Source organism: Camelus bactrianus, chromosome 22, assembly GCF_048773025.1.
Source record: "Camelus bactrianus isolate YW-2024 breed Bactrian camel chromosome 22, ASM4877302v1, whole genome shotgun sequence".
NCBI lineage: Eukaryota > Metazoa > Chordata > Mammalia > Artiodactyla > Camelidae > Camelus > Camelus bactrianus.
In genome coordinates, this window is record NC_133560.1 from 14,036,665 (window position 1) to 14,062,515 (window position 25,851).

The window sequence follows — 25,851 nt, forward strand, 5'->3', positions numbered from 1 at the left end:
CGTGCTAGGCTAATCGAAGTGTTCAAATAAATAGTGTGGTTACAATGTCTCCATGCTAGGACACAGGGAGGGGCTCAGGACAGCTTGCTTTTCATCCGCCTGTGTATTTTTTTTTTTTTTTTTTTTGAGAAACAGTTGACATATAACATATTAGTTTCAGGTATATGACATAATAATTTGATATTTGTATATATTGTGAATGAGCACAAGTCCATTCATCACCACATGGTTATAATTTTTTTTTCTTGTGATGAAAACTTTTAAGATATACTGTCTTAGCACCTTTTCTTTTTTTTAGTGGCACAACTGGAAATCAGGGTCCATCTGATTCCAGACTGCCTGCTCTTTTCTTCTTCATTTTAAATTAAGAAAAAATTTCTTTTTAGGGGGGAGGTAATGTTTGTTCATTTTTTAATGGAGGTCCTGGGGAATGAACCCAGGATCTCATGCATGCTAAGCACGTGCTCCTCCACGGAGTGATAACCTACTCCGACATCAGCTTCTAAGAACAAACAAGGGCCACGATAGCTCTGCACGGTACACCCTCAAAGTCCTAAAGCTTTAAAATAATTAGATTTGTCCAAGGAAATGTAAGTGTGAGACACCAGAAATCTAGTGAATAGAGAACTTGATGTGAAACATCAGATGCCTTCTTTGGGTTTCAGAGGCTTGGAAATAAAAGGATAGGGTTACTGTAGGCTGGTACTTTTTGAAACTACCTGCAAGGCTACCTTAGAACATCAGGAAATAAGGCCAGATTCTTTACCAGAGAAAGGCAAGAATCGCAGTACGTGGTACGTTTATGCTTTTCCAGACTCCAATTTTTTAGAAAAAGTGTTGCATCAGATTTACAGAACAGTTTTCTCTTTCATTTGGAATAGAATGCAATAATAGTGTGCGTGCGTGTGTGTGTGTGTTTAGGCCAGGGCGGATGAGTGTTTTCCCTTTCCCATGGCTTTCTCTTCTTCTTTTTATCTTTTTCTTTAGATTTCAACTCCATGTCCGACAGATGAAGGAAAGGAGCGAGCTTTCATCTCGGTGGGGGCGGGACGGGTGCGCATTTCCAATCAGCAGATAACAGGGAAAGGCTGCCTCCTTCACACAGCAGGGTGATGGCTAAATGTATTTAATTAGACTTCTCTGATTACATCCCACCTCCCTCAAAACAGGAGGGGAAACAACACAACTCCTAAAGCCACAGATGAAAGCAGAAGGGGTTCACCACAGGACACTGTGTCATGTAGATTCCTGTCACCCTGCACTGCCTTTGATTTAAAGCAGGAGTGAGGGTCCAAGAGCTGGTTTCCCTTCTGGAATCCGCCCCCACCCCCACCTTACCCCCAACACACGCGCACACAGAGGAAAGCATTTACCTGCCAGGGGAAAAGCATGGCTGGCGGCAGCCCTGTGTAGGTTGGCTGTTCTCGTTATTTCCCGTTCTTGATGCCATACCAAAAAGCAGAAATATCTTTGGGGGGATCCTCCCTAGAGGTCTGGTCTGGTGGGTCTCCCCCCAGTCTACAAGGGGGGAGCCACGTGGTTCCAAGCCAACAGCACCATCTGTCCCTCGGGCTGTACCCTCAGTCCCGAGGAGGTGGAGCCCCACGCAGCTACTTACGTGCCATCTTGGCGGGTGATGGTGTAGCCGTATTTTGGATACTTGACAAAAGACACGTTCACACCAATCAGGGGGGTCCCATCTGTGGTTACTACTTGGCCTCGGATGAGAGAAACCAAGCTGAAAGCAAAAGAAACACATGCTTTTGAGCCACACGTGGCAGAATATTGGGGACAAGGAGGGGGCGTTGAATTCCCCTTCCCCATTGCCGCTGTCTGCCTCCACCCCCTCACCCCTCCATCCTCATCTGGTCCCTAAGGCCAGGAGAAGACTTCCTAACATGAACTTCTGGCTTCATTCGATCACAGCCCACAGAGGGGTGTGGGCAAAAGGGATGTTTCAGTGCCTGCTTTCCCCCAGGAGCAGACCAGGGTGAAGTCCACAGGCAGCATCTTCATTCGGCTGGGCAGTGCGGTCCCCTGTGCACATTCCCTCTGGCCTTGGCCTCACCCCATTTCTTGACATCACTTGACTTTCGTTTGGCCCTAGTCTCAGGCTAGGCTGCACCACTCCTGTTTGTGCCTTACTTAGCCTGGCGCAGAGAGCATTATCCTCGGGTGAGAGCTTCCCCATCTGGCTACTCATTTCCTTTTTTGGCTTTGGAGGAAGGCAATGTTACTTTTCTCCTCCAGGCTGGGATGTCAGAGGGAGTGGAGGGGAGCACATAGAAATTTTTTATGAAGCTGGGATATATACATGCATTGTTTTTTTGGTTGCCCTTTAAGAGCAAAATTTCTCACAATCCATGACAGCCTGAGGGGAAGAGAATATTGGAGATTTTTTTTTTTCTGGTAAAAATATCTTGGATGCTGGATTCCATGTAACTGTATATTTCTCTTCTATCAAGTTCCTGCTACTAGGATTCAGGGCAGGGGAAGGGAGAGGTGGTTGAAATCCCACTCAACTTTTTTCCACGGTGAGAGAAAGCTCCCTTCTCTCCAGATCACAGTCATCAGAACTTCCCCAAAGATGCCAGGATTCAACCAGCTCCTTCTGGAAAATCCCATAAAGCAATAGAGATGCCACAATATTCTGCCCAAAATCCATGGAGCGAGAATGCGCGCGTCTTCTCTCATCTGAATTCTCTCGACTTCATGGAGAAATGGGCTGATGAGAAGTTCCCTTTTAGCACTGAGCCTCCAGCCCACCAGGCAGGTCTGCAGCTGTACTGTTGGCCTTCAAGCCACCAGGCAATTGGGCAAAGGCAGAGAGGTGCCCAGGCGTCCAGGTTTCTGGACATACGCCCAATATCTGGACTAGGTAATAAAGCTGACCCGCTCTTTGCCAGAATCTTGTCCAGGGCCGCTCAGTGTTTGGAATGCACTTACGTCCGCAGTCCCAGGTGGCCTGGAAACTGGAGGGAGGATCTCTCCAAGCACCTCTTTTTATTAGCCATACCCCCAGCTCTTCAACTCCAACTCTGATGATCTCAGGAGGGTTTAGACGGTTCCGCTGACAGCTCTAATTGTCTGCTACTTTCTGACTGCCTACCGAATGAGTTCCATTTTTAGCTGGTTCCAACCACAATGCTAGAGTCTTTTGAACGTGGAAAACTAATTTATGAAAATAATTCTTTTGTTCAGTTCCGTTTCCTTATCTTAGCGCAGACTAAGATTTCTCTCAGGCCTTCCCAGACACTATTTTAAAAACCAGTGATGTGTGTTGGTGACCACAAGGTACAAACTGCTTGTGATGAGAAAACAAAATTGGGAGAACATTCCACAGTGGAGTTCCCCCCACCCCAACTCCTTATTTATATGACTGTTACTTCTCTTAAATCATTCCTGTAGCATGAGATTTTGCGGAGTACCATGGGAATAAGAAGAGGCGGGTTGCCCATGATTTCTACCCTCTATTTTTCTAATTCTTCATCGCAACTGGCTTCCTATCGTCTCTAGGCAGTCAATTCGTCGAAAAGATTCCGCCAAGACACGCTATCAGTTCACTTCTATTTATGATTACTGATGTGTAACAATTATCACATTATCTAGATAGTGAGATCTGCTCTATAAATTACAGTGGTGGAATCAAGGCATTTTAGTTATTTTTGTATGCCATTATCTAGGGGGAAACGCCTTCTTAGAAGTCTTGAATTAAGTTCTTTTTTACGCCTAGCTTTGTCCTTCTTTATTTGTCAGAGGATAATGCACTGAAATTCGCATGCTTGCTGAACTTCAGCCTGTGTCTTGGAGTAACATTGTGCATTTCTGAATTATAGACCCACGCCAACGTGCTGGGATGTGGGCTCATCTGGGCGGTGCTACTGATTGCTACCTCCGAAGCTTCAGAAAAGCTTTCTCTGAAGCGAGTTTCTTTTGCCCAAATCTCTGGGGCTCTGTATAGCCCACCAAATATTCTGGAGTCCCCATCTACACCTTGGCTCGAGCTCCAGGTGCCTTCTGGAAGTGGTAACTATGAGTGAGGAGGATACGATTGATTTTTTAAGGGACAGCTGAAGAAAAAATATGAAAAGAGACTATCGGGAGATTACTGGATTTAGGGTAGAAATAATGAAATGTTAACAGGAAGCTGATTGAAACAGAGCAGGAGACTTTGACAGATGCATTTACAGTACAAGCAAACCATATGCCAACCTCACTGAAACGCTTCTGAACTAATGCAAGGGCCAGGCATGGGACTCCAGCAATGGGAATTCTGTTCATAATTCCAAGGAGGCATACCTACACAGAATGTCCCAGAACTAGGATTTGACAAGCAGAGAAAATATTTTTTTTTTTGGTCAGAGATCTGTGGTTTCTTTCATTTTTTTTTTTTTTGAGGGTTACTTGTATTAAAAGCACATCACTGTATGTAGTATAATCTACACACATTAATCTAATTTTACCAATCAAGAAAATTAAGTTTCTGAGGTTAAATAACTTGCCGAATGTGACACAGCTAGAGAGGGGAGGGGAAAAGTCAGGGCTGAAGTAGACAAAGGCTGAGATTATTTTTCTCTTTTCTGTTTTATTTTTAGTCAAAACCAGAACAGAAGAGAGGCTAAAGTTGCTGGCCCAAGGTGACCTTGTTAAGAACCCTCATAGTCAAAGAGCTGCCAGGAATTGGGGCTGCAAAGCTTCCCAGAGAGTTCTAAAGGGGCCAGAGAATTAATTGGCTGTCCCTCCCCATCCCACGCGTGCCAGGCTCCCCCAGGGAGGCGCGCAGTCTGAGTCGTGGCCTGACGATGTCTCCTCCCCAAAGTCTAACAAGGAGGGCGACCCAGACAATCACATATAAAGTTCAGGGCCCCTCTAAGAAGTGAAGTCTGGGATTTCCTTCGCCAGCTGGAAGCCTGTTTAAGCAGCATATTTCCTGAGATGCTTCTGGGACTGCCCAGACCTAAGTGAGGGTAGAGAGAACCAAGAGGAAGATGGCATGATGAGGGCCATCGGAGGGATAAGGGGGCTGGGACCACTCCACCCCAGGCCCTGGCTCCTAGGGATTCGTGAAAGAGGATCCAACCAGCAGTTCGTATTTCTCCATGGGAAGGGGCACGGAGCTGGCGTGAGGCGCCCTCAAGAAGATCACACCTGCCATCCTCATATCTGCAGACACCACCGTTATCTGGGCCCAGACGGACCCAGAGCGAGATCAGAGATGTGTAGGCAGGCCTGAAGACCCTTGCCCCTCCTCTCCTTCCTTCCACCCTCAGAGTCAAACAGCGCTTGGAAGACAGAAGGGGCTGGGAGTGGGGGCGGGTCCCAAAGCCAACTCTTCCACGTGCTTTCTTCTCTGGGGGGACAGTTCTAACTTGTCCTGGGAGGAAGGGCAGAGCCAAGCTGACTACAAAATCAATCCAGCACCTGCCCCTGGGATATTCATAAGCCTCAAATTAGCTACTGAGAGCAAGTGTAAACTCAAGAGAACCCCTCCGCCGCCCCCTACCCCCACACCCTGTTTGGGAGTGAGAGGGGAAATGCCTGGCACAAAGCAGGCAATTAGCAGATGCAGCTGGTGGTGGCCGTGAGGCTCAGAGACAACCTGCATTAAGTCTCTAGCACATCATAGGTGCTCAGTAAACTCTCGCCACTGGCATCACCTTGACCCCAAGACGTCACCAATGACAAGTTATGTTATCAAGTTAATAATCACTTCCAAAAGTACTCTATGGAATGAATGAATGAACGTTTCCGCTGTGATCAAACAAAAGCCACAATCAGAGGTATTAAAAAGGCAGATTTAAAATTTAAAAAGTCGAAAAATAATAGATCATAAATATGATCTAGAAACCAGGCAATCAACAGGTGTCTCCAGCAGGTTCTGGGTGGCAGGTGGCCAAATCCCATAGAGGGACCAGGGCTCTGCCCTGAAGCTTGGCCCACAGAGAGGAAGGGGCCTTGTGTGAACCAGAACAGGGAGCTGCTCCCACGGGGGTAGTTTCCAGGCCAGCTGGGCCCATGGGAGAAGCAGGAGCATGTCCTCCTGCTCCGACAGGACGGGAAGCAGTGGCCTCGGCCGCCTGCAGGGACAGAAGGGCGCCTACCTGCTGTTGAAGGGGTTGTCCCCAGGAATGATGTGGGTGCTGTCTTTGCCGGCCAGGAGCTTGATGCGGTCGTAGAAGGACTTGACTGCGGGTGAGTCTGTCTGGCCCTGCTGAATGATGTCCAGGGGGTCCCGGGACCCCCGGCAGAGCAGGCTGTTCTGACAGGCGGACTGCAGGCAGCAGTCAGGGTCCAGGCAGTCCACCAGGCCGTCTGCAAGGGCAGAAGCAGAGCCAGGGTCAGCAGGTTTCACGGCACAAAGCTGCTTCGAGATGCTAACACCTCTGTCCCGAACAATCTCCATCCTTTCCGATGGCCTGAGTCGGCAGGTTTCATACAACAAGCCTAGTATAATCCCAACACATACACGCCGGAAACCAGACTGGAAGGAAATAATTGAAAACCGTTGACAAATGCTTATCGCCAGGTAGTAGATCAGTGCGTCTCTCTTCCTTTTCTTTATTATGCTGTTCTGGAATTTCTCCTTTTTCTGTAATGAGCAAGTATTATTTAAGTGACTGGTAATAAAAACAAACACTTTGCTTTTCAACAGCATAGCACAAAAAATTACCCATAGCCAGATTTTGTTAAAGAGCAGGACCTTGTGGGGCCTTCCAGGGTCAGACCCCTCCGCCTGTCCCCTGCTGTAGCTCCTCTCCGCATTACCCAGATAACGGTACTTCATGTATATTTCCTGAGTTTTTCAGATGCTAAAAGCCACCACCAAAGGGAAGAAATTAACTACTTGATGATGGAGAGCAAGTGGCCCCTAGACATTCACTGCTGATGCCCCGGGATCCACAGTCGACCGTCCTGTTACCTCATCAACAGCCAGAGAATTGTGCACGGCTGATCACCATACCCTGTGACCGCCCTCCCTTGTCTGGCCTTTAAATATGCTTTGCTGAAACCCTCCGGGGAGTTTGGGGTTTTATTGGGCATGAGCCACCCCGTCCTCCTTGCTCGGCCCTGCAATAAACCCTTCTCTGCTCCAAACTTCGATGTTTCAATTTGTGTGGCCTCATGGTGTGGCGGGTACATGAACCTGCCTTCGGTAACAATTTCAGGGGCCTGTGCTAAATGTGTGTGCAGGTCATCAAAATGCTTGGGGTTCCTGACATCTTGATTTAATGGAGAAAAGCATCCCATCCCCCTCCTTCTAAGCAGGGAATGGGACTGCTGAGCAGCTGGAGAAGCAGAGGTGGTGAGTTTGACACCTTCCAGGAAACGTGGAGAAATGGCTTCGGCTTGAGCACCCAGAAACCAAGCTCTCAGTTCACTCAGTTGCTTCTGGTGCTACCTTCCAGCATTCCTGCGGGACTTCAAACATCCCGATTTACTTGCCTAGACTTCTGCCCCTCCATCCCTTTCCTGGGCTGATTCCTATCTGTTCAACTACCACTCAACAAGTATTTGAGTGCCATCCATGTTCTGGAGATAAAACAGGGAACAAAGAACAAAGAATGATAGTGTCTGTCCTTATGAGGCTGACAGTACAGTGAAGGAAACAGCCAGGACTCATCCTTGAAGACCCGGGCTAGCTGTGGCCTCCTCCAGGAAGCTTTCCTGACGATGCCCCTGGCTGGCTGAGGTAATCACAGGTTCTCAGAGCACGGTTCTGCTTCAGAATCCTATGGGGAGAATCAAGAGCCTACCCGAGACCTCCCCAGGGAGAGCCTCCAGGAGCCAGTCCCGGAATCTGCCTTTTCAACATGATTCTCAGGTGACTCTAATGTACAAGAAATTTTAGAAACTGTTGTTAACACCAACTTCCTTGTACTAGAATTAATTATCTCTGTATGCTTGCCTTCCTGTCTGGAAAATGAGCTCTTTGAAAAGAAGAACAATGTCTTATTCATTTCTATATTCATGCCTCGCTTAGTGCCAACTATGGAATCAGGCACTCAACAAATGTTTGTTGAATGAATAAATGACTGCTTCCCATTGTTCACATGTCTGTTAGGGCTGAGGATGGGAATGTTTAGGGCAGTGTTGCTTCTTGGAACTCCTATTAGAATGGGTTAGTTAACCAACCCTTATTCACTCTGCTGGGAATTGACTGAACACACAGTGGAGGAGCTCAGAGAATAACTTGCTTACAACTCTTCGATTTGATAGCGAGGTGTTTGGGGGCCATAATTAGCATCATAGAAACATGCTCTCAAACCCTGAGCTGTGACTTGACAAACACTTGAACTGGAACGCTGAATCAGAGGCCTGGCTGCGGGCTTTAAATTTACTACAATGTAATTTTTTGGCATTACCCCTTTCGTTTGGTTCCCCTAATGAAATTGAAATATGTAATTTCACCAAAGTTCCACTGTAATTTAGCAATTAATGTACAATGATTTTAATGCATTACTTTCTTTTTAGCAAACAAACAAATTAGGAGGTTGCATGTTCTGCTCGGCTCTAAATTACTAAAACTAGCCTCTCATTTTCCACATGGGCAAATGTTGCTCGTGTGCCTCGTAACACATTCAGATTTACAAAATTTCCTGGAAATGCAGACACAGGAGGGTGAGCAGGCATGCACACTTTAAATTTAGAGACTTTCAAAGTCAAGGCTCTGAACACCTCAGCGCACTGTGCTGGCTGAACCGGGTGCCCCCAGAGCCCTGCACACCTCACACTAAGGAAACACTGCTGAAAAATCCTATCTCAGCAGCAGAATGATGCTCAGGTACCCTTTCAGATCCACATTCAGATCGTCCAGTGGCTCCCAGAGCCCTTGGCAGGATGAGAAGAAGAAAAGAATAGGGGGAAAAAAGCGTGTTTTGCCTTTACCATCACCTTCCATGGACTGCCTTCACTAGACACCACGGAATGCCTGCTCCGGATTTAAAAATATCCTGCTGAGATATGTTGGCTGTGCTTCATTCCGTCGCTGCGAAAACTTCTCAGGTGAGAAGAAACCCACTGTGATTAGCACTATAGATTTCTTTAAGGCTACAGGCCTCTTCCCATTAGGACTTCCATCCATCTCTGGTGTCCTTTCCCTCCCAAAGCTGGGAACGTGCCCTCTCCTAACCCCAGCCCCTTACCACCCACTCCACAGAACGAGCTTGAAGGCCTCACATCCGGCTCAAATGATAACAAGGCAGGTTTTCCCATTAAGCGCTGAACATTTTCCTCCCCCGACCCTCTCTGGTCTGCCACTCGTTCTGGGCTTCTGACTACTTCAGAAGCGTGGACCTCAAATTCCCCCACTGTTTTGTTGACTCTGGGCTTGTCTGGCAGGGGACGTCCTATAAACACATGACCAATAGCAGATGGCAAATGCTAAAAAAAAAAAAAGGGGGGGGGGAAGGGACAGAAATGATCTCCTCCTACATATGTACATTTACCTGCTCCAGAGGTTGTGCGTTTAGGGCCCTGTCTGTTATTAAGTGTGGGCATACGTTACGCCTGTAATGACCTCATCATGTTTCGTGATTACGGGCTGCAGCCGCTGAGCACTTGCGGGCGACACCGTGAACTTTAAATTGGCACTCCAATCTCCAGTGGCCTGTCAGTCATAAGAATCGCATCTTTATGCCAGCAAGCCCCTCGCATGGAGTCTGACATGGCAATCTTCAGTAAATTACCCTGTCACTGACAATCCAGCAGTTACCCCGCAAACAATCAAGGAGGCAATCAAACTGTTCTGAATTGCCAGTTCAGGACCTGAGAGGCTGCCCGCGTCTCCATTCAGCAGGGGCACCAAAGCGGCACAGCCCCCCTCTGACACTGGCCGACTTATTTTTTTATTTATCCGCCTACTTATTTGTTTGTCTGCTTGGCTTCTTCCTTCCGGTGAGGGAGGCTAGCAGAGTTTTTGAGAAGAGGCCCATTCTGACTCAGCGGTCATGGGAAAGTGACCCAGGCCTTCCCAATCGGCTCGCAGCCTTGTCCTGCGTCTGCTTAAGGAACGTCCTCGTTTACTTCACTCTGTGAGTGCGGGGGGGGGGTGGGCACGGAGCATCCTCCAGGTGCTTGCTGGCAGAACACACGCTACCTCACAGCCCTGGCTCTGTTCCACACACATACGTCATAGGCTAGTTGTAATGGCCATTTCAGAGAAACAGGGACGTGGGGGAACTTTCTGGGAAGAGTAGGTGGGGCATCCTTTGTATTGCTTTTGATAAAGAAAATCAGAGAGAATTTTTCGTAACAGTTCTGGCAACGTGAAGAAGCAGAAACCCGTGAATGCTAAACTGAAGCCTTGGGATTGGAATTCCCAAGGTAAAAAAGCCAAAAAAAAAGCCTTCTCAGCATCAGAGGTAAGAGCCTGGCCTGGGGAATCAGATGGATTTGGGCTTGATGTTCATCCCTTCTAAGGCCCTGGCTGCATGAGCTTAGAAAGACAATCAACTTTGCCGAAACTCAATTCCTTCGCCTTTAAAACTGAGTTACAACAGTACATATATCATAGGGCTATGTGACGGGGAACTGGTATATATAATATCAGTCTGACATGTAGTATGTGTTCCGCGAACTCTGGGTATTACTATAACCGGAAAGCCTTTGAAGTCTCCCACTTTTTCCACTTATGAAAACTGAACACAAAAACAAATGAAATTCATGTCGCTTATTGGAGTCATTCACTGGTCTGTGCTCTGGGTAGGTTGCAATTTGGCAAGAAACCTATGTTTTTAAATAGTGATAAGTTAATAATAATTGATAGTAGTAATAAATGCTACAGATTGTACAGGATTTCTATCTATTCTTGATTCAGATCCTTACGGCAACCCTACCAAGCAGAGTTAGAGAACCCTGGAGCTGCAGACTCTGGACGGGGGTGTCTGGGTTTGAATCTCAGATCAGACTCTACCCATCTGCTGACCCTGGGCAATTAACTGCTCCATGCCTCAGTTTCCTCATGTCACAATGGAGGGGGTAACGTTAGAAAGTGTCACTGGGAGGGTTACAGCAATTACTACACATACAGCACTTGGAACAGTGCCTGGCGCAGCAAGCACTCAGTACACTGTGCATTAGCCCCACTGTCATGGTATCACCCATCCTACAGAGTTGGAAACTGAGGCTCAGAGAAGCTGAGGAACTTATCCAAGTGGCTAAGCTGCAGCTTTGGAGAGAAAGCAGGAAGAGGCAACCAATGAGATCATCACCCTTCATCGTCTTCATTATCGGAAGGAGGAGATATCTCCTTCCCAAAGGGAGCCTGAGGACAGGGCAGTGGACACTCACCACACCAGCGAAGTGTGAGTGGCCACGAGAGTTAATCACTTCCGAGGCCCTGTCTACTCCTACAGCTGGGAAGGAATTTGGCTGGTTGAAATGAACATTTGAAAAAGGAAAGCAACACGAGAAACAAGATGCCTGGGAATTCACGCCCTGCCATGCAGGCTGCTGAGGACCACGCAATTTACCTGTGAGACTCGAACTGCCTTGCAGCTGTTTACCACTGGCACGAGGTGGTATGTCTATGCGTCAGCTGTTTCCAGCCCCTGCCTAGGTCGCTCTGCAGGACTTTTTAAGGAGCTCCTCAACAGTCAAGAGACTTAACCTCAAAGCCTTGATTGAACACTTACTAGGAAAGCTAAGCTCACGGGGAAGGGAGCCCTGGGTAAATGGAGAGGCTACAGAGAAGCCACAGTAAACAGCTGGGTATTTCCAAGTTCGCTGAAACACGCACATCTTTTCTGTCTGGGGAAGGCTGCCCAAGTCCTTGCATCACTCCTATAGGGAAGGGAAGGGCTCCAGGAATGAGAGGAGGTTTATTTCATTTATTCCCCCTTTGATTTTGTAAACCGGCAGCTCTGGGAGAATCCGGACGGAAGCATTTTGGCCCGCTTTTGGTGTCTTTTGTTCCCTGCGGCTTGGTATGTAAGTGACTCCCTCTACAACCTGTGTGAACTCTCCGGCTTTCTTGGGTATTAAAGGCTTCAGAGGAAGATCCAGATTCACTTTTCTCCGTTTTATTTTGTGACACGGTGGCACAAATCGACTCCAACAATTCACTTCTGGTGCCACGGACAGCTCTGCTGGTCCTGCACACAGCACCGGGCTGGGAACTGGGCAGCAGCTCCGAGGTGCAAAACGAGCCCCACTCTTTCCAGATCACCAACCACCCAGCTACCTTCCCCATTCACTGGGCCAACAGGCCACGGAGTGGGTTGGCTGAAACATGCGCTCTGAGGAGCACATACTGTTTCACTATAGGATGCTCAAGAACAGGCAAAGGTAATCAATTATGGTAGACAGTTAAAAATCGTAGTCACCTTTATAGGAAGGAATTGGTGGGGAAAGAATATAGGGGAACTTTCCGGGTGCTGGGAATTTTCTAGGTCATCACCTTCTTCACTTGGCTACACAGCTGAATATGTCCATAAAAATTCACCAAGGTGTGTAGTTAAGATTATGCAGCTTTACGTATTTGCTAACAGACTGACTTTAGGCAAGATAAGCAACCTCTCTGGGCTCTGCCTTCCTCATTTACAAAGTGGGCGTAATGATGATGATGGTGATGATGATGGTGATGGTACCTCACCCGAGCGTTGGGAGGATTACACAAAAGAATCCACATCAGGCACTCGGAACAGTTGTGAATAACTAGGAACCTACTAGGTACCTCTGAATCATTTCTACTTCTTTCTTTTTGCATCTTCTTGGCATCATATAGGTTTGTTTTGCTTACAGAGTGGGGTAGTTCCCAAGTTCTCATTTCCCCCCAAAAAAGACATGGAATCTAGGTGGTAGAGCCAATAAATCCTAGAGCCATTTTTGAGATCAGTTAATAATGGGTGGGGGATTAAAGAAGCAGTGGAGAGAAGGGAGGAGGAGGAGACAAGAAGCTGGACAAGAAGGAAGAGACCTTCGCTGTCTGCTACTTGGGATGGAAGTGAAGAGGGAGCAGGGGGCCCTGGGAGCACACTTCACTCTGCCTGCTGGCAAAGGCCAAAGGAGCCTGGATTTTAACCAAAGACACAAGGGGTTCTTGAGTAAAAAGCAATACGGCAAACATAGGATTCATTTTGCCTTGGGAGTTACTCTGTTGTAAGGTGAGCTCTTGTAGGACCTTGCCTAAAGGGTGTGGGGCCCTTGGCTAACACCTTTGGCCAGGCCCCTATCTACATAAACAACCTGAGTTACCCAAATCAGCATATCAGCCCGATCTTACATAATCTTGCAAAAGAAAGACACCTTCAGCCAGCAGGAGCAATCTACTCTATAATCTACACTCTGGAACAGAGGTTGGGCATTAGACCCTGAGATAGCTCAGAGATGCAAATCCCCAAACATCTCAGGGCGTCTAGTCAACCCCACACGCATGGGCGTGGAGGTGAGGAATGGTAGAGGGAGAAACAGGGCTCAGGGCTCATGTGGGTCCTAGTCTGGGCAAGGGTGCTCTATCCAGACAGGATTGCTGATCCTGGTCAGTCCCTGCCACTGGAACAGTGCTTAGAAAAATTTAAGGCAGACACTCCAAAGCTCAGGGAACCACGTACCCAGGGTAGCACTGGACTCTTGCCCCAGTTAGACAAATAACAATATAAAACAGGCTTTAGAGTCAGAATGGTCCAGTTTTAAAACCTGTTCTATCATTCATTAGCTACGTAACCTTGGCAAGTGACTGACCTCCAGTGACTCAGTTTTCCCAGCTATAGAATGGGCTTCATAGCACCTGCTTCCTCAAAGAGCAGAGATGCTATAAAGATGGTGCACATGAAATGAGAAGATGAAGGGATTGCACTTAACAGAGGAAGAGCTCACTAAGTGGAGGCTATTCCTAATGATATCTCCCGCTCTCCACCAGGGAAGGGCACTGTTCTATTTGCATTTTACCCAATGCCTGCTGACAAGGTGGAAGTGAGGGATAATTGAAAGTATTCTGGCTTGATGTAACTAAGAAGTGAAAGGAACAGGCCTGGCTGACTTGATTTAACCTGGCAATATGAGATTAGCTCTTCACTGCCTCTGTTAGGGCTCCCGCCTTGCCAACCTTTTAAAGCAATAGATTGGCTGACAGGGTGCTCATTTGGAAGGCTTCACCTGCCACTAATACCCTGGCTGCCTGATGGACCGTCACGGTTCCACAGGCATCTCCCCTCTCCCCCCCACGGAGCAACCGCCATTCTTAAATATTGCAGGAAGTAAAATTATATTTGCACTCCTTCTGGAAGGCTCGTTGGAAATTTTCCTCTTGCTTTTCGTCAATTCTTTTTGTCAGTCTCTGAGATCCAAGGCCTGGGATCCTTGTTCTAAAGCACCTTCCAGTTTTCCTTATAACTTAGCAATGGAAGATCAATCATGCCCAACTGGAGACCTGGCAGAGTGCAGCCCTCCCTGGGAGCTGCTCTGCTGGCTTCCCTGGTCTTCAGGATGGATGTGGGAAAGAAAGCAAAGGCTGCTTAGGAAAACTTAGGCACTGCTACTGAAGGCAGGGATATGTTCCAGGTCAGACCTTTGCTTGGTGTGTCTCTGCCTTTACCTTGAAGCTACTGGGGCATCTGGTCGACCCCACACGCGTGGAGGTCAGGGTGATGGAAGGCAGAAATTTTATGACAATGAGCTTGCAGGGTGTGTCTAGTTTTTTTGAACGGTTCTTCATCAAAAATGAAACAAATGGACAAAAATCAAAAGAAATACAACCAAATACTTATCAACCAAACCCTTTAAGACCAATGCTTCTCAAATTCCTACCAGCATTGGAATCACCCGGGGAGCTTGTTAAAATGTAGATTCTAACTCTGTAGTCCTAGGCTGGCGCTCGAGAGCTTATATTTCTTACAAGTTTCTAAGTGATGCAGATGCTGGTGTCCGAGCATCACACTTTTGTAAGTCACATGTCAAACCGCTAATGGTCAAATTGTGCCCCCTGATCATCTCCGTGATGTTAACATACTGATCCGACTGTCACCCACACCTACTGAATTCCTGAGGGTGGAAACTGGGAGTCTGCATTTTAAAGACAACTCCCCAGTGATTCCCTTGCTTACTGAAGCTTGAGACCCCCTGTTCTGAATTATTGAAAACTCCCTTCAAATATCCACAGCAGTACCACTGACCCGCAGGGACTCACACCGCCTTCCCAAACCGTGTCTCTTGGGGAATGTTAGGAGGGGCTCCCTGAGACAGAAATGGGGGTGGGACAGGAGGATCTGTGGCCAAATACAATTTGGGAGGTTTTGTTTAAACAAAGTTAAACTGGCTTCTTTATAGCAGGACTTACAGCAGGACTTCTTGGAGCCTTTGACGAGTGGGTAGGCATTAGGAGTCTTTAGTGCTGCAATGGCGCACGCGGTATTTCCTGACCATAGCCACCTTTTGGCTTGGAGCATCTCCCTGCAACAGTCTAGTGCCCTTCCTGGTTGGGAAACACATCATGAGAACAGAGGGCTCTAAGTTTGGGGGTTTTATCCTAAGAAGGACCAGCCAAACCTTCATTGAGTCAACAGTCCCAAGGGGCAGCCCCACGCTTGACTGACCTTCTCATAAAGTGCAGGCTTTTAGGCGATCAGCCCCAACACAAACCACATCATCACCACCAGCACATTGGCTCAGAGCCTCTGCCCTTGGGTTCCCAGAGCTTTTGCATTTCAGCATCTGGATCCCGAGCCAGATGACAGCATCCTGGGGGCCAGAGGGACCATGAAGCACGAATGGCGCATCTCACGAGAGCTAGTAGTTGGCACTTTTGAAAAGCTCACTGAGTGCCAGGCACCATGCTAAGTGCTTTACATGCACCCCCTCATTAAACCGCCACCAGGACTCCAGGCATCATCAGCACTGCTGTTCACGGATGAAGAATGGGAGTTTTAGAGGGAGATGAAAGAACTCGCCCAAGCCCACTCAGCTTCTGCATGGTGGGGCTGGGTTTTCAACGCGGTTTGCTGCACTCCAAAGTCAAATCCCACATGAAGCCGCCATGATAGGTCTGCTACTGCTAAAACACTCCGAATGGTCAACACACAGGAGCCACCGGACCTGCCACCGTGACATGTTTGATGCCGGCACCAAGCTCTTTAATCTAAGGCAGGGCTGCGTCAAATAGAAGAGGGACAATTTAAATACATATGGAAGGGCGATTTATGTTTTAGAAAACTGGGGTGCAGAATGGTTTAGCTGCCCTCTGCCCCAACTCGTAACTTCACTCAGCTTACACTTCTGAGTTGGGGGAACCACAGAACTGTCCCCACCACCACCCGCGGCTTAAGTCCCTATGTTTTCTCAGCCCGCACCAGGCATCCTCATCCAGCCATCATCTAGTATTTCTCACAAGAACCCTCTGAGGTGGCTTCTGTGATCTCCATTTTGCAGATGAAGAAACCAAAGCTCAGAGAGGTTAAGAGCCTTGTCCACAGTCACACAGCAAGTAAATGACGGAGGAGTGATTCACCCCTAGGAAGTCCACCTCCAAAGCTTACACTCCCGGCTCCTACTCTCAGATCTTCATAAGTGGCTGCAAGTGATCACAGCCATATCAAGGTACCCTGTGAATGTTGTAGGACGTGGGGGAGGAACTGCCCAGGCTGCGGAAAACGTCTTGGTTCCTAGTTGCTTTCTCTCACTCTCTCTTTCTTCTTCCCCTCCCTTTCCCCCTGCTGCCTCTCCTCCACCCAGACAGAGCCTCTAGGAATAATGATCTCACTTGATCAGAATGTTTCCACCTCGGACATCCCTGACCCCTGATGGGCATCTCTGACAGTCTCACCCTTGTTAGCCCAGGGCCATGGTTTTACACTCCGGGGATTTCTATCCTGCCTGCAGCTGTCTTCCCCCTTTTCTGTTACAAAAACCAGTGGCAACAGAGAGCAGGGGCCTCTGATCTCAGCCCCTGATTTCCCCAAATGCTCGCCCTCGGCCTGCTGTTTCTGGCCTCTCCCAGCCTGCTCCGCTCCCCCCCCTCCAAAGCCTGCTGCCCTCATCAACCACCATTTCAAAGAGTCCACTGACAGGTCAGACAGAAGTGAGCCGATGGCCGGGGAGTCCAGGCCCGGCAGGGGGTGGCGGCCTGGTGGGGTGCCAGACAGTGACCTGCTGGGCCCCTCAGAAAGAAAAGGGGCTGTCAGCAGCGACACCTCCGAGCAACAAGCCGGAACAGCTACTTTCCGCCTGAGGAGAGACCCCGTCTCTTGGGGGAAGGTGGGAGGACCGCCCCAGGGCTGAGAGAATTAGCAAGGGGCATGGTGACTGCACGAAGAATAAAGAAATACCCCAGCCTGCCGGCTGGGAGAAGGGGCCAGGCTCAGCCAGCACACAGGCTTCCTGCTGCAGGAGGAAAACTGGAAGGACTGACTCCTCAGCGTGCCCTTTATGATGCTGCCCGTACTGTGCTTCACTCCCCAGGGACCCTCTCATTTCATCTTCACATCCACTCTATGGCGCAGCTACTAGGGGCCATAGGGGTGGTGCTGCGCAGATCTGGGGGTTTGCAACATGTTGGCCGTGTGGCTCTGGGCTGGTTACTTTACCTCTCTGAGCCTCAGTTTCCTCGTCGGTAAAACAGAAATAATAATCCCATCAGCTTAACAGGGCTGTTGTGCAAGATGAAATCAGCCTTATGCAGAAGCACTTAGCGGAGAGTAACCATCTGCTGACTCGGGCTTTGCAGATGGAGGAGGCTGGGCCCCGGAGAGTATCCCGTGAGGGGCAGAGCTGCGATTCGCACACGGCTGGTCCAGCCTCCGCCTTGCTGAGCGTCCTCGCTGCTCCACGCCTCGCCAAGCAAGCGTGGGAGGGAGGTCGGGGCTCACCCAATGGCGGTCCCTGGCAGCCCCTGCCTTTCCTCTCTCGCAGGAGGGTTACAGAGCTTCCCTCCCTACTGCCATCAGCCCACAGGAAGTCGACACACAGGGTGGGCCAAGGGGATAACAGAGGTGACCACGTGTTCTCGTCTCAGTGAAGGAAGCAATGTATCGTGCCTTTGGTTTTTCTTGGCATGAATAAAATGGTGTCGGGGTGGAGGGTATAGCTCAAGGGGGTGGAACGCATGCTTACGAGGTCCTGGGTTCAATCCCCAGTACCTCCTCTGAAAATAAATAAACCTAATTACCTCCCTCCTTCCCACCAAAATAAAATAATTAAATAATACAATATAAAAAATAAAAACTTAAGTAAATAAAATTTTTTTTAAATGGTGTCAATGCTATACAGTGACTTGGGTGTCACTGTTAGGGTGTGTTTTTTTTTCGTCCACAAATGAAATTTATTCATCCTAAAATAACCTGTTGAATAAATGACAACTGCCTCCTATCCTAGGTACTTCCCCTTAAAGCTTTCATTCTTCAATCCGTTTCATAATGAATTGACCAAGAAAGACAGGGACCCCACGGTTGTGGGCTTGGAGTCGAGAGGAGAAGCTATGAACAAATGTATAACAGACTTTGAGAGAGTGATAGTGTTTTGAAGAAAAGGAAAGCAGGGCAAAGGGTTGGAGATGACGGAGGAGGGGACCTGCTGCTTGAGATGGAGGGGTCGGGGGGGCGGCGGAGCCAGGGGTGGTGTCTCTGAAGAAGTGGCGTTTGGGTAGAAACCTAAATGAAATGAGGAAACAAGTTACGGAAACATCCAGGAGACTAGCATTCTGGGAAGAGGGAAGAGCCAGCAGGTGCAGACGTCCAGGGTTGGGATGTACTCTGTGAGCTACAGGAACAGCAAGATGGGGGATGTTGGGGGGGGGGAATAGAAGGAAGAAATGAGATCAGAGTGGAGGCAGGGGCCTGCCCGTGCAAAGCAATGGAGGTTGCACCTGGACGCCATCCTACAGGAGATGATGTGCCCCTGGAAGGTTTGGGAAGTGGGAGTGATAAGACTTGACTTTGAAATGGATTCTTCTGAGGGCTCGGTGTGGGATACATTGAAGCTGCAGGCACGGCAGTCCAGCCCAGCAAAGTTGGTGGCATGATCTGGGCGGAGGTGGGATGATACTAAGAAACCAGGGCCTTAATAATGAGGAAGAGAGACTGGAGGGGCCTGACAAGGGAGCAGCCACACGTCTGTGCGGACAGACACAAGCACAGACAAAGGTGGCCCGTGAATGACCCTGCCAGCAGACCTGTCACAGAGATCTAGCCCCGTAACGTCCCCAGGGGCCAGATGCCAGTCAAGTCGCCATCGCCGCAGGAGGCAGAGGTCTTGGCTTATCTCCCCACCAGCAGCCCGGGGCCACGACACCTGGAGACACCACTCTCTGCAGGCACTTGAGCTCCCCTCAAAAGGGCACATATCAGGCCGTGTCGGTGGTTCTCAAAGTGTCAGCCTCATGTTGGTTCTTGCTGGAAATGCATATCAGTAGGCCCCACGCCAGACCTATCGACTGAGAAGCTTTCAGGGGAGGCGCAGCCTGACCTGTGCATTACACCTTCCAGGGGAGTCTGACGCCCACTGACCTACGAGAAGCACTGTTCTGCATCTACAAACTCATCCAAGCCTCACAGTCTCCTATAAGGTAGGACCCACCCATAGCCCCATTTTACAGAGGACAAAACCGAGGTTCAGAGGGTTAGAATGACTTGCTTACACTCATACTATGAATCAGTGGAGGAGCGGGGACGTGAACCAAAGCTCCCCGACCCTAAAGTCTCTTTACCACCCTGCCAGACCGTCTCCTCCCCTCCACGGGCAGTGAGGAAACATAAGGAAAGGCCTTTCTTCCCTGCTGTGAGCACATGTGTTCAGGAATAATTCAAGCAGATAGATCAGCCTTCTCTCTGCAGGAAGGGGTGTGGTTGCAACGCTGGGGACCCAGATGCTAAGTGGAGGAAGGCAAAGCGAACACTTGGGGTCAAGGGCACTCTGCCCAGTGTGGCACACAAGACCTGTCTCTGTCCAGACCTAGATGATTTTGGGAGGTTCTGCCCAAGAGTCTGGCTGGTCCAGGGGGAGGTGTTTGCCATCATCACCATCAATGACGGGAGGTTGGGACAGGGCTGGGACCAGGGTGAGGTGAGTGGGGCTCACCCAGGGTGCAGATTAAAGAGGGCGCTCACTCTCAGGTGCATAGGTACCTCGACTCACCCTAGTCTCATTCTGGGTCTGAGATAGATCTTAGCTCAAACCAGCAATGCCAGGCGCCCATTCTCTGGAGAGTCACTGGGTCCCTTTGGTGAAAAGCATGTACTGGAATTAGAGCCAAGAAAGCCTGCCTCTGGCTCCTACCTGCCCTGCCCTGCTATTTGGCCTTAAAGAAGTTACTTGCTCTCTCTGGGCTTTGGAACTGCTGGGGACCGTATGTTTTAGCCTTTCTGCATTTGACATTCCTGGGCTCCCTGATCCCATATACTAAAGGCGTAGTGGCCCTCAGCATGTGGACCCCACCTCTGGGTGGCGCTGGTAGTACTGGGTGGGCAGATCAATGGCGCTGTGTACCTTGAGGACTGAAAAGGCAGGGAATTTCCTGGTAAAGGCCTGGATTTTGCTGTGAGAGGAGAGAGAGAAAGAAACACTGGGCACTGAGCTTTGGGGGGCGCCTTGCCGTTTTCTTTGCGTTCACATTTGGCCACATAATTCTGGCCCCTCTCCAACCCCCCAGAGCTCTCGGCTGAAAAGATGGAAAGTCAAAGCAAAGAGCACGGGCCTTGGTCAGCTGCTCTCGCTGCGCTGCGGAGAACGCCTAGCTATTTAAGTCCAACCGTTCCACCTTCCCCTGCTCGCCCCTGGCGCTCCAATGCAGAAACACTTTGCGGCAAAAATGCACCCCACATCCAACAGGGGGAAAAAGAGCTCACGCCCACGCGGTTTCTCAGCACGCTGCAGAATTCCCACAGCTGAGGGGCGGGGGCACGAAGCACTCACGGTCTGCGCTGCTCTGACCCCGGACACCATACCAGGTGCACAAGGGGCCCGCAAGGAGGGCTCTTGGGTTCTGAGTCCTGGCTTGGCTACATTTTAGCTGGGGGAACTGGGTAAGCCACTTTCTTTCTCTTGACGTGGGAAGCCCCATAAAAAAGACCGGCAGGAGACCCCAGGCAGGGCCACTACGCTCCTGCCAGCACCATCCGGATCCCTGGCCAAGCGGCTCTATCTCACTTTTTGCCTCTCAAAAGGCTTACTACTAGGAAAGTGGAACTTACCGCTAAAAGTCTACTGGTTCCCTGAGCTCACTTCTGATTGGTCCATTTGTAGTACTTGGTTTGCATGGAGCTCACTCCTGATTGGTTATTTCTCTCACTCTTGATTGGCCCACTTCCCTCACTCTTGATTGGTTATTTCTCTCCCTCCTGATTGGTCCATTTCTACAAAGCTTGTTCCTAATTAGTCACCTTTGTTATACCTTATTTGCATATCATGGTGCAAAGTGTAAACTGGCAGCCTATAAAAGCCTGTGTAAACCTACAGACTGGGTCCAGAGCTTGGAGTGGTAACTTCTCTGGGTCTGCTAGTGTAATAAACTTGAATTCTCCAACTTTCCGAGTGCTGCTTGGTCTCTTGCCTGGAATCAGGCTGCTGTCACAACTGAGCTGTAACACCGAGCTTTAACACTGAGCTGTAACACAGTTTTCTGCAACACTCTGGCCCTTAGTTTCTGTGTCTAGGTACAGTAAGAGGCTCTGAGGGCTCTCAGGGTCTACTGCCATGATTTATCTGGGCAGCGTGGAAACGTCTTCGCACAGGCCTGGCCTCTGGGAAATGCTCAGTGCATGAGTCCTTTGATTTTTGGGTCAAAGAACACTCCCTGTTCTAGAGATGCCCACACCAGATTTGTCAGCCCTGGCATCACTGACATTTTGAGCTAGACCATTCTTTGCAGTGGGGCCGTCCTGCGCATAGTAGGATGTTTAGCAGTATCCTTGGCCTCTCTACCCACTCAGTGCCAGGAGCACTGCCTTCCCTCATCCGTGACTCGTAAAGTGTCTCCAGACATTTGCAATGTGCCCTGGAGAGCACAGGTGCCCATGGTAGGGAACCACGGGTCTGGACTGAGGGGAGGAGGGTTGTGGGAGCAATAGAGCTAATCGTGGTGCCAGGGCCCTTGGACCTTCTTTCAGATGCTGGTCACAGAAACCAAAATGCTTATCTTTGCGATCTAGGCAGCTTCTCCAGCCAAGGTAAAAATATAGGAAGCCAACATAATGACATAAATGTTACCTCTCTGCCACCAGTGAAATCTGTGTTTTGATCCTCTAATTCCCTAGAATAAGTCCTCAGTGATTTCAATTATTAACATTTTTGCAGATTATGCTTTTTCATCACAATTTTACGATGAATATTTGATTTCTCATCTAACCAGGGGAAAAAATTTTAATCCCTTAAGAGACAACTTAATAACCATTTAAACAACTACAGATTTGATTAGAAAAGACCGAACGTGCTATGTCAGGTAAACTCATGAACTTTAAACTTTTTAAATTTTCTTCAACCAAGTCCACAGTCAAATAAAATTATTGTGAAAAATTTTCCTACAGGAAAGTTTTATCTCTGAGGTGATTTTTTTCTGAGGCCTTTTTACAACACAAATTCTGCACTTGTTGGAACTGTCTTCAGAAACAGCTTTTGAATTTTGTGTTTTAAAGACAATGGACACTGGCTTTAAAGTAGAAAAGCTGTATGTCATAGTGGTTGGCTGAAAGGCCTGTTCTGAATGTGACCTTAAGCCTCTGGATCCTTACTGGGGAGATGGAAAACCAATGGAGGGACAGACTCAGAGAACTTGCATTTCTGGTGTGAAGAAACAGGTATCATACAAGAAAGACAGGGTGATTTAGGGGTGGGCCATTTGCTGTGAAGGGAACACCAAAGGGTGATGGGAGAGAGACAGAGGTGAACCTTCCAGATCAAGACAGGCCTCTCTGGGGGGCCGGCATTTGAACAGAGACTTAAGAATGACTAGAAGAGACCAGTCATGCAGAATGCCCAGGCTGGAGCATCCCTGCCCTGGACCAGCAAGACTCTGAGGTGGGATTTTGTGCGAGGACCAGAAGGCTGGCCAGAGCGGGTGAGGCAGACCTGCTGTAGAAGCTGCGGGGAACAGTGAGAGAGGAGGCAGGGACCGTCACCACAGGCCCTCCAGGCCAAGGAGAAGCACTTGATTTAGATTCTAACTACGGGAGAAGCCCTTTGAGGGCCTGACATCCCCGGCTTTACAATTTAAAACTACCCCTCTGGCTGCCGTAGAGAGACCCGTTGGTTGGTTGCCTGTTCCTTTCCCAGGTGCCTACAAAGCTCGACACGATGCTCTTGAAAACTTACCGATGACCGTTTTTATATGCCATGGAGAATGGATTCTCTCTCCCCTTTTCTAAACTTCAATAGAATAAAAGAAAACTCAACCCCCAACTCTCAGCTTCCTCAATAGAAGATTTTCTCGTTAAATGTGCCCAGGAAATCAAAGATCTTACTTCAGCTGAAGATCCAGAACACTTTTCAGCCCCTGGCGCTGTGTGGTTCTCCAGGATTTTAGTTGGGCTAGCTCTGCTTCCCTCCCAAAGAAGAGAAACCCAGTGCCTGGCCAGCTGGCAGTGGCCTCGAGGCCAAGTTTTCCTTCTAAGCACCAGAAACATTGTTTCTCTCTCTGGGAGCCAGTCATTTATGGCTCCAGCTACATTTGCCACGAGGTCTTTGGACGGCAAAGGGGATCCTGATCCAACCCAATTAATAGAGCCATGTTGCACTTTTACGCTGTCCCCCACCTAACCAATCCATCAACATGATTTGCACCCATTAATCAAGACTTTTACAATGGGTTCACCAAGCTTTCTCTCTCATTGGATGAAGAAACTATTTGGACTCGCGAATCATAACTCCTCCTGAGCCCCTGAAGTCCTGAGCTTGGCTCTGCTAAACGCACAGACAAGGTGAGTTATTAATTAACTATTGAGATGAATGCCGGAATACCATCCCTGCATCATGTCAAACCGATTTGGATGGTTATGGGATGGGGAGAGAGGGGGAGAGGACAGGGGGTGTGTGAGAAGGGTGGGTTCCAAGTGCTCTGGACAGACTCCAGTGTTATTTCTCCTCATTTAGACCTGGCTGGAGTGCCCTGAGCTCAGGCCAGCATCCACATCTCTCAACCCAAGGGAGCCTCCTTTGGAGCAAGACAAGGAACCCAGCTTCGCAGATGGAGGTGAGCTGGGAAGTACTGTTCTGAACAGCAGCCTGACTGAAGCCTGTAATTTAGGGAGAGAAATGTAGACGCTGCTGCTGGATGGAAGGGTCCCGACCAGGGGTTATTGGTCACACGAATCTGTGATTCTGAGGGAGACAAGGAGACAGACAGAAGGCTCTGGGCTTTCTTTCCTGTCCTGCGGGCAACACCCATGCTCTGAGACAGTTGCTTCCCTGAGTTCCTGCTGAAAGAAGGTCTCCCATCCCGACTGCCCTCACACGCTTGGTTGCAATAATAATAGTACCACGATTATATATCGTATCTTTTTAGACGGATGTGAGCTCTTTGCATCATGTTTGTCTCTGGGTTTCCAAAGGCCTATTTACACTGTCTAACATTTAGCAAACACTCAATGAATGTTTGCTAAACCATGAATGAACGGATGGATGGATGGATGGATGGGTGGATTCATACCCTAATGACAGAGAGTTAAAGACTTCTTACATTTTGAAACAAACATCAGTCATCTCTCCAACCAGGAACGGAGAGCACTTCTAAAACATACTGAAATTATTCATGCAGAAACTAAACATGAAAATGTGTTTCTGTTTTTCCAATTATTTCTTCTTGAAATAAAATTCCCCTCTCTTCACTTCACTCCTCCTGTGTTCTGGAGATTCTTGGGGAGGGATCTGGGGCACAGGTGCCATGACATTGGACTGGGTGGGCTCGCTCAGGGGAAACCATTATTTAAACAAGTTTTTCTCAAAATGTAATCTGCAGACCACTTGCAACAGCATCCTCTGGCGGGTTTGGTAAAAGTACAGATTCCTAGATCCCCTGACTTAATAAATCAGAATCTCAAAGTCTCCACATCTAAATATTAAACAAGTTCTCCAGCGTGGTCACGCAACACTGAAGTTTGAAGAGCACTGGTTAAAATCTCAGTGGTTCTGGACTGTGGCAAAATCATGGGTTAGGTTCCATCTCTGCGGATTTGGTATCTATTCCACACAACCACCACAACATTAATGCTAATAACATTAAAATTAGCAACAGCCAACAGGGGAGGGCATCCTACGAGCCAGGCACCTTGTAAAACATACTAAGCATTTTCTCGCTGAAACCTCACACCTGCTTATGGAAGCGGCATCACCATGCGTATTCTGCAGACAAGAAACCTGCGACTTTGAGGAGTCAACTGACTTGCAGGAGAGGGCCACAGAGACGGACTCCTGAGGCCAGGCTCTTGACCAGATGATGCTACCAGGTGATGAACCGTGTCACCTATTCAGAAATCAGGGAAGGGACAGGAGAAGGAGCAAAACAGCCAACTTTCAGAAGCGTGAGGAAGCAGAGCAGAGGGAGAGACAGACAGCTTCGTAGTGTGATAAGGAAGGCTGTGGCCCGTGGTGACACGTGCAGAAGCTTGGCCTGGGAAGGGCTTCCTCCTGCCCCTCCACCTCCAGGCTTCTGCCCGCAAACTGGAGAAGGCATCTGATCGGACAGCATGGGGTCTTCAGATGGCCTTCCAGGCTGGCTTGCAATGATGGGAGCTGGGCTATCGTATAGACAGAGGGCCAGGGCTCCTGACCCCAAGTTCTGGGTGTGAAAGGCGTGTAGGGCAGGAGTAAGGACTGTCTTTCCAGGCCAGACGGTCTGACAGTGCCTCCCCGCCTCAAGGTTCCCAGTTTCAGAGGAAATCCACACCCTTTCTCCCACCCCTGGCTGTGATGAACTAGATCTCACACCTCTGTCTG

At 48.9% G+C, this 25,851-nt stretch overlaps 1 protein-coding gene across 7 annotated transcripts in view; it reads right to left on the reverse strand.

The window, feature by feature from the left end:
* TENM2 (teneurin transmembrane protein 2) overlaps positions 1–25,851 on the reverse strand; it is a 404,559-nt gene that overhangs the window by 68,842 nt on the left and 309,866 nt on the right. For all 7 annotated transcript variants that reach the window (XM_074350320.1, XM_074350321.1, XM_074350315.1 and 4 more), the window contains 2 exons: positions 6,102–6,312; positions 1,619–1,738 (listed from right to left, as the gene is read on the reverse strand). In XM_074350320.1, coding sequence (XP_074206421.1) covers positions 1,619–1,738; positions 6,102–6,312 — 331 coding nt within the window. The remainder of the gene's footprint in view (positions 1–1,618; positions 1,739–6,101; positions 6,313–25,851) is intronic.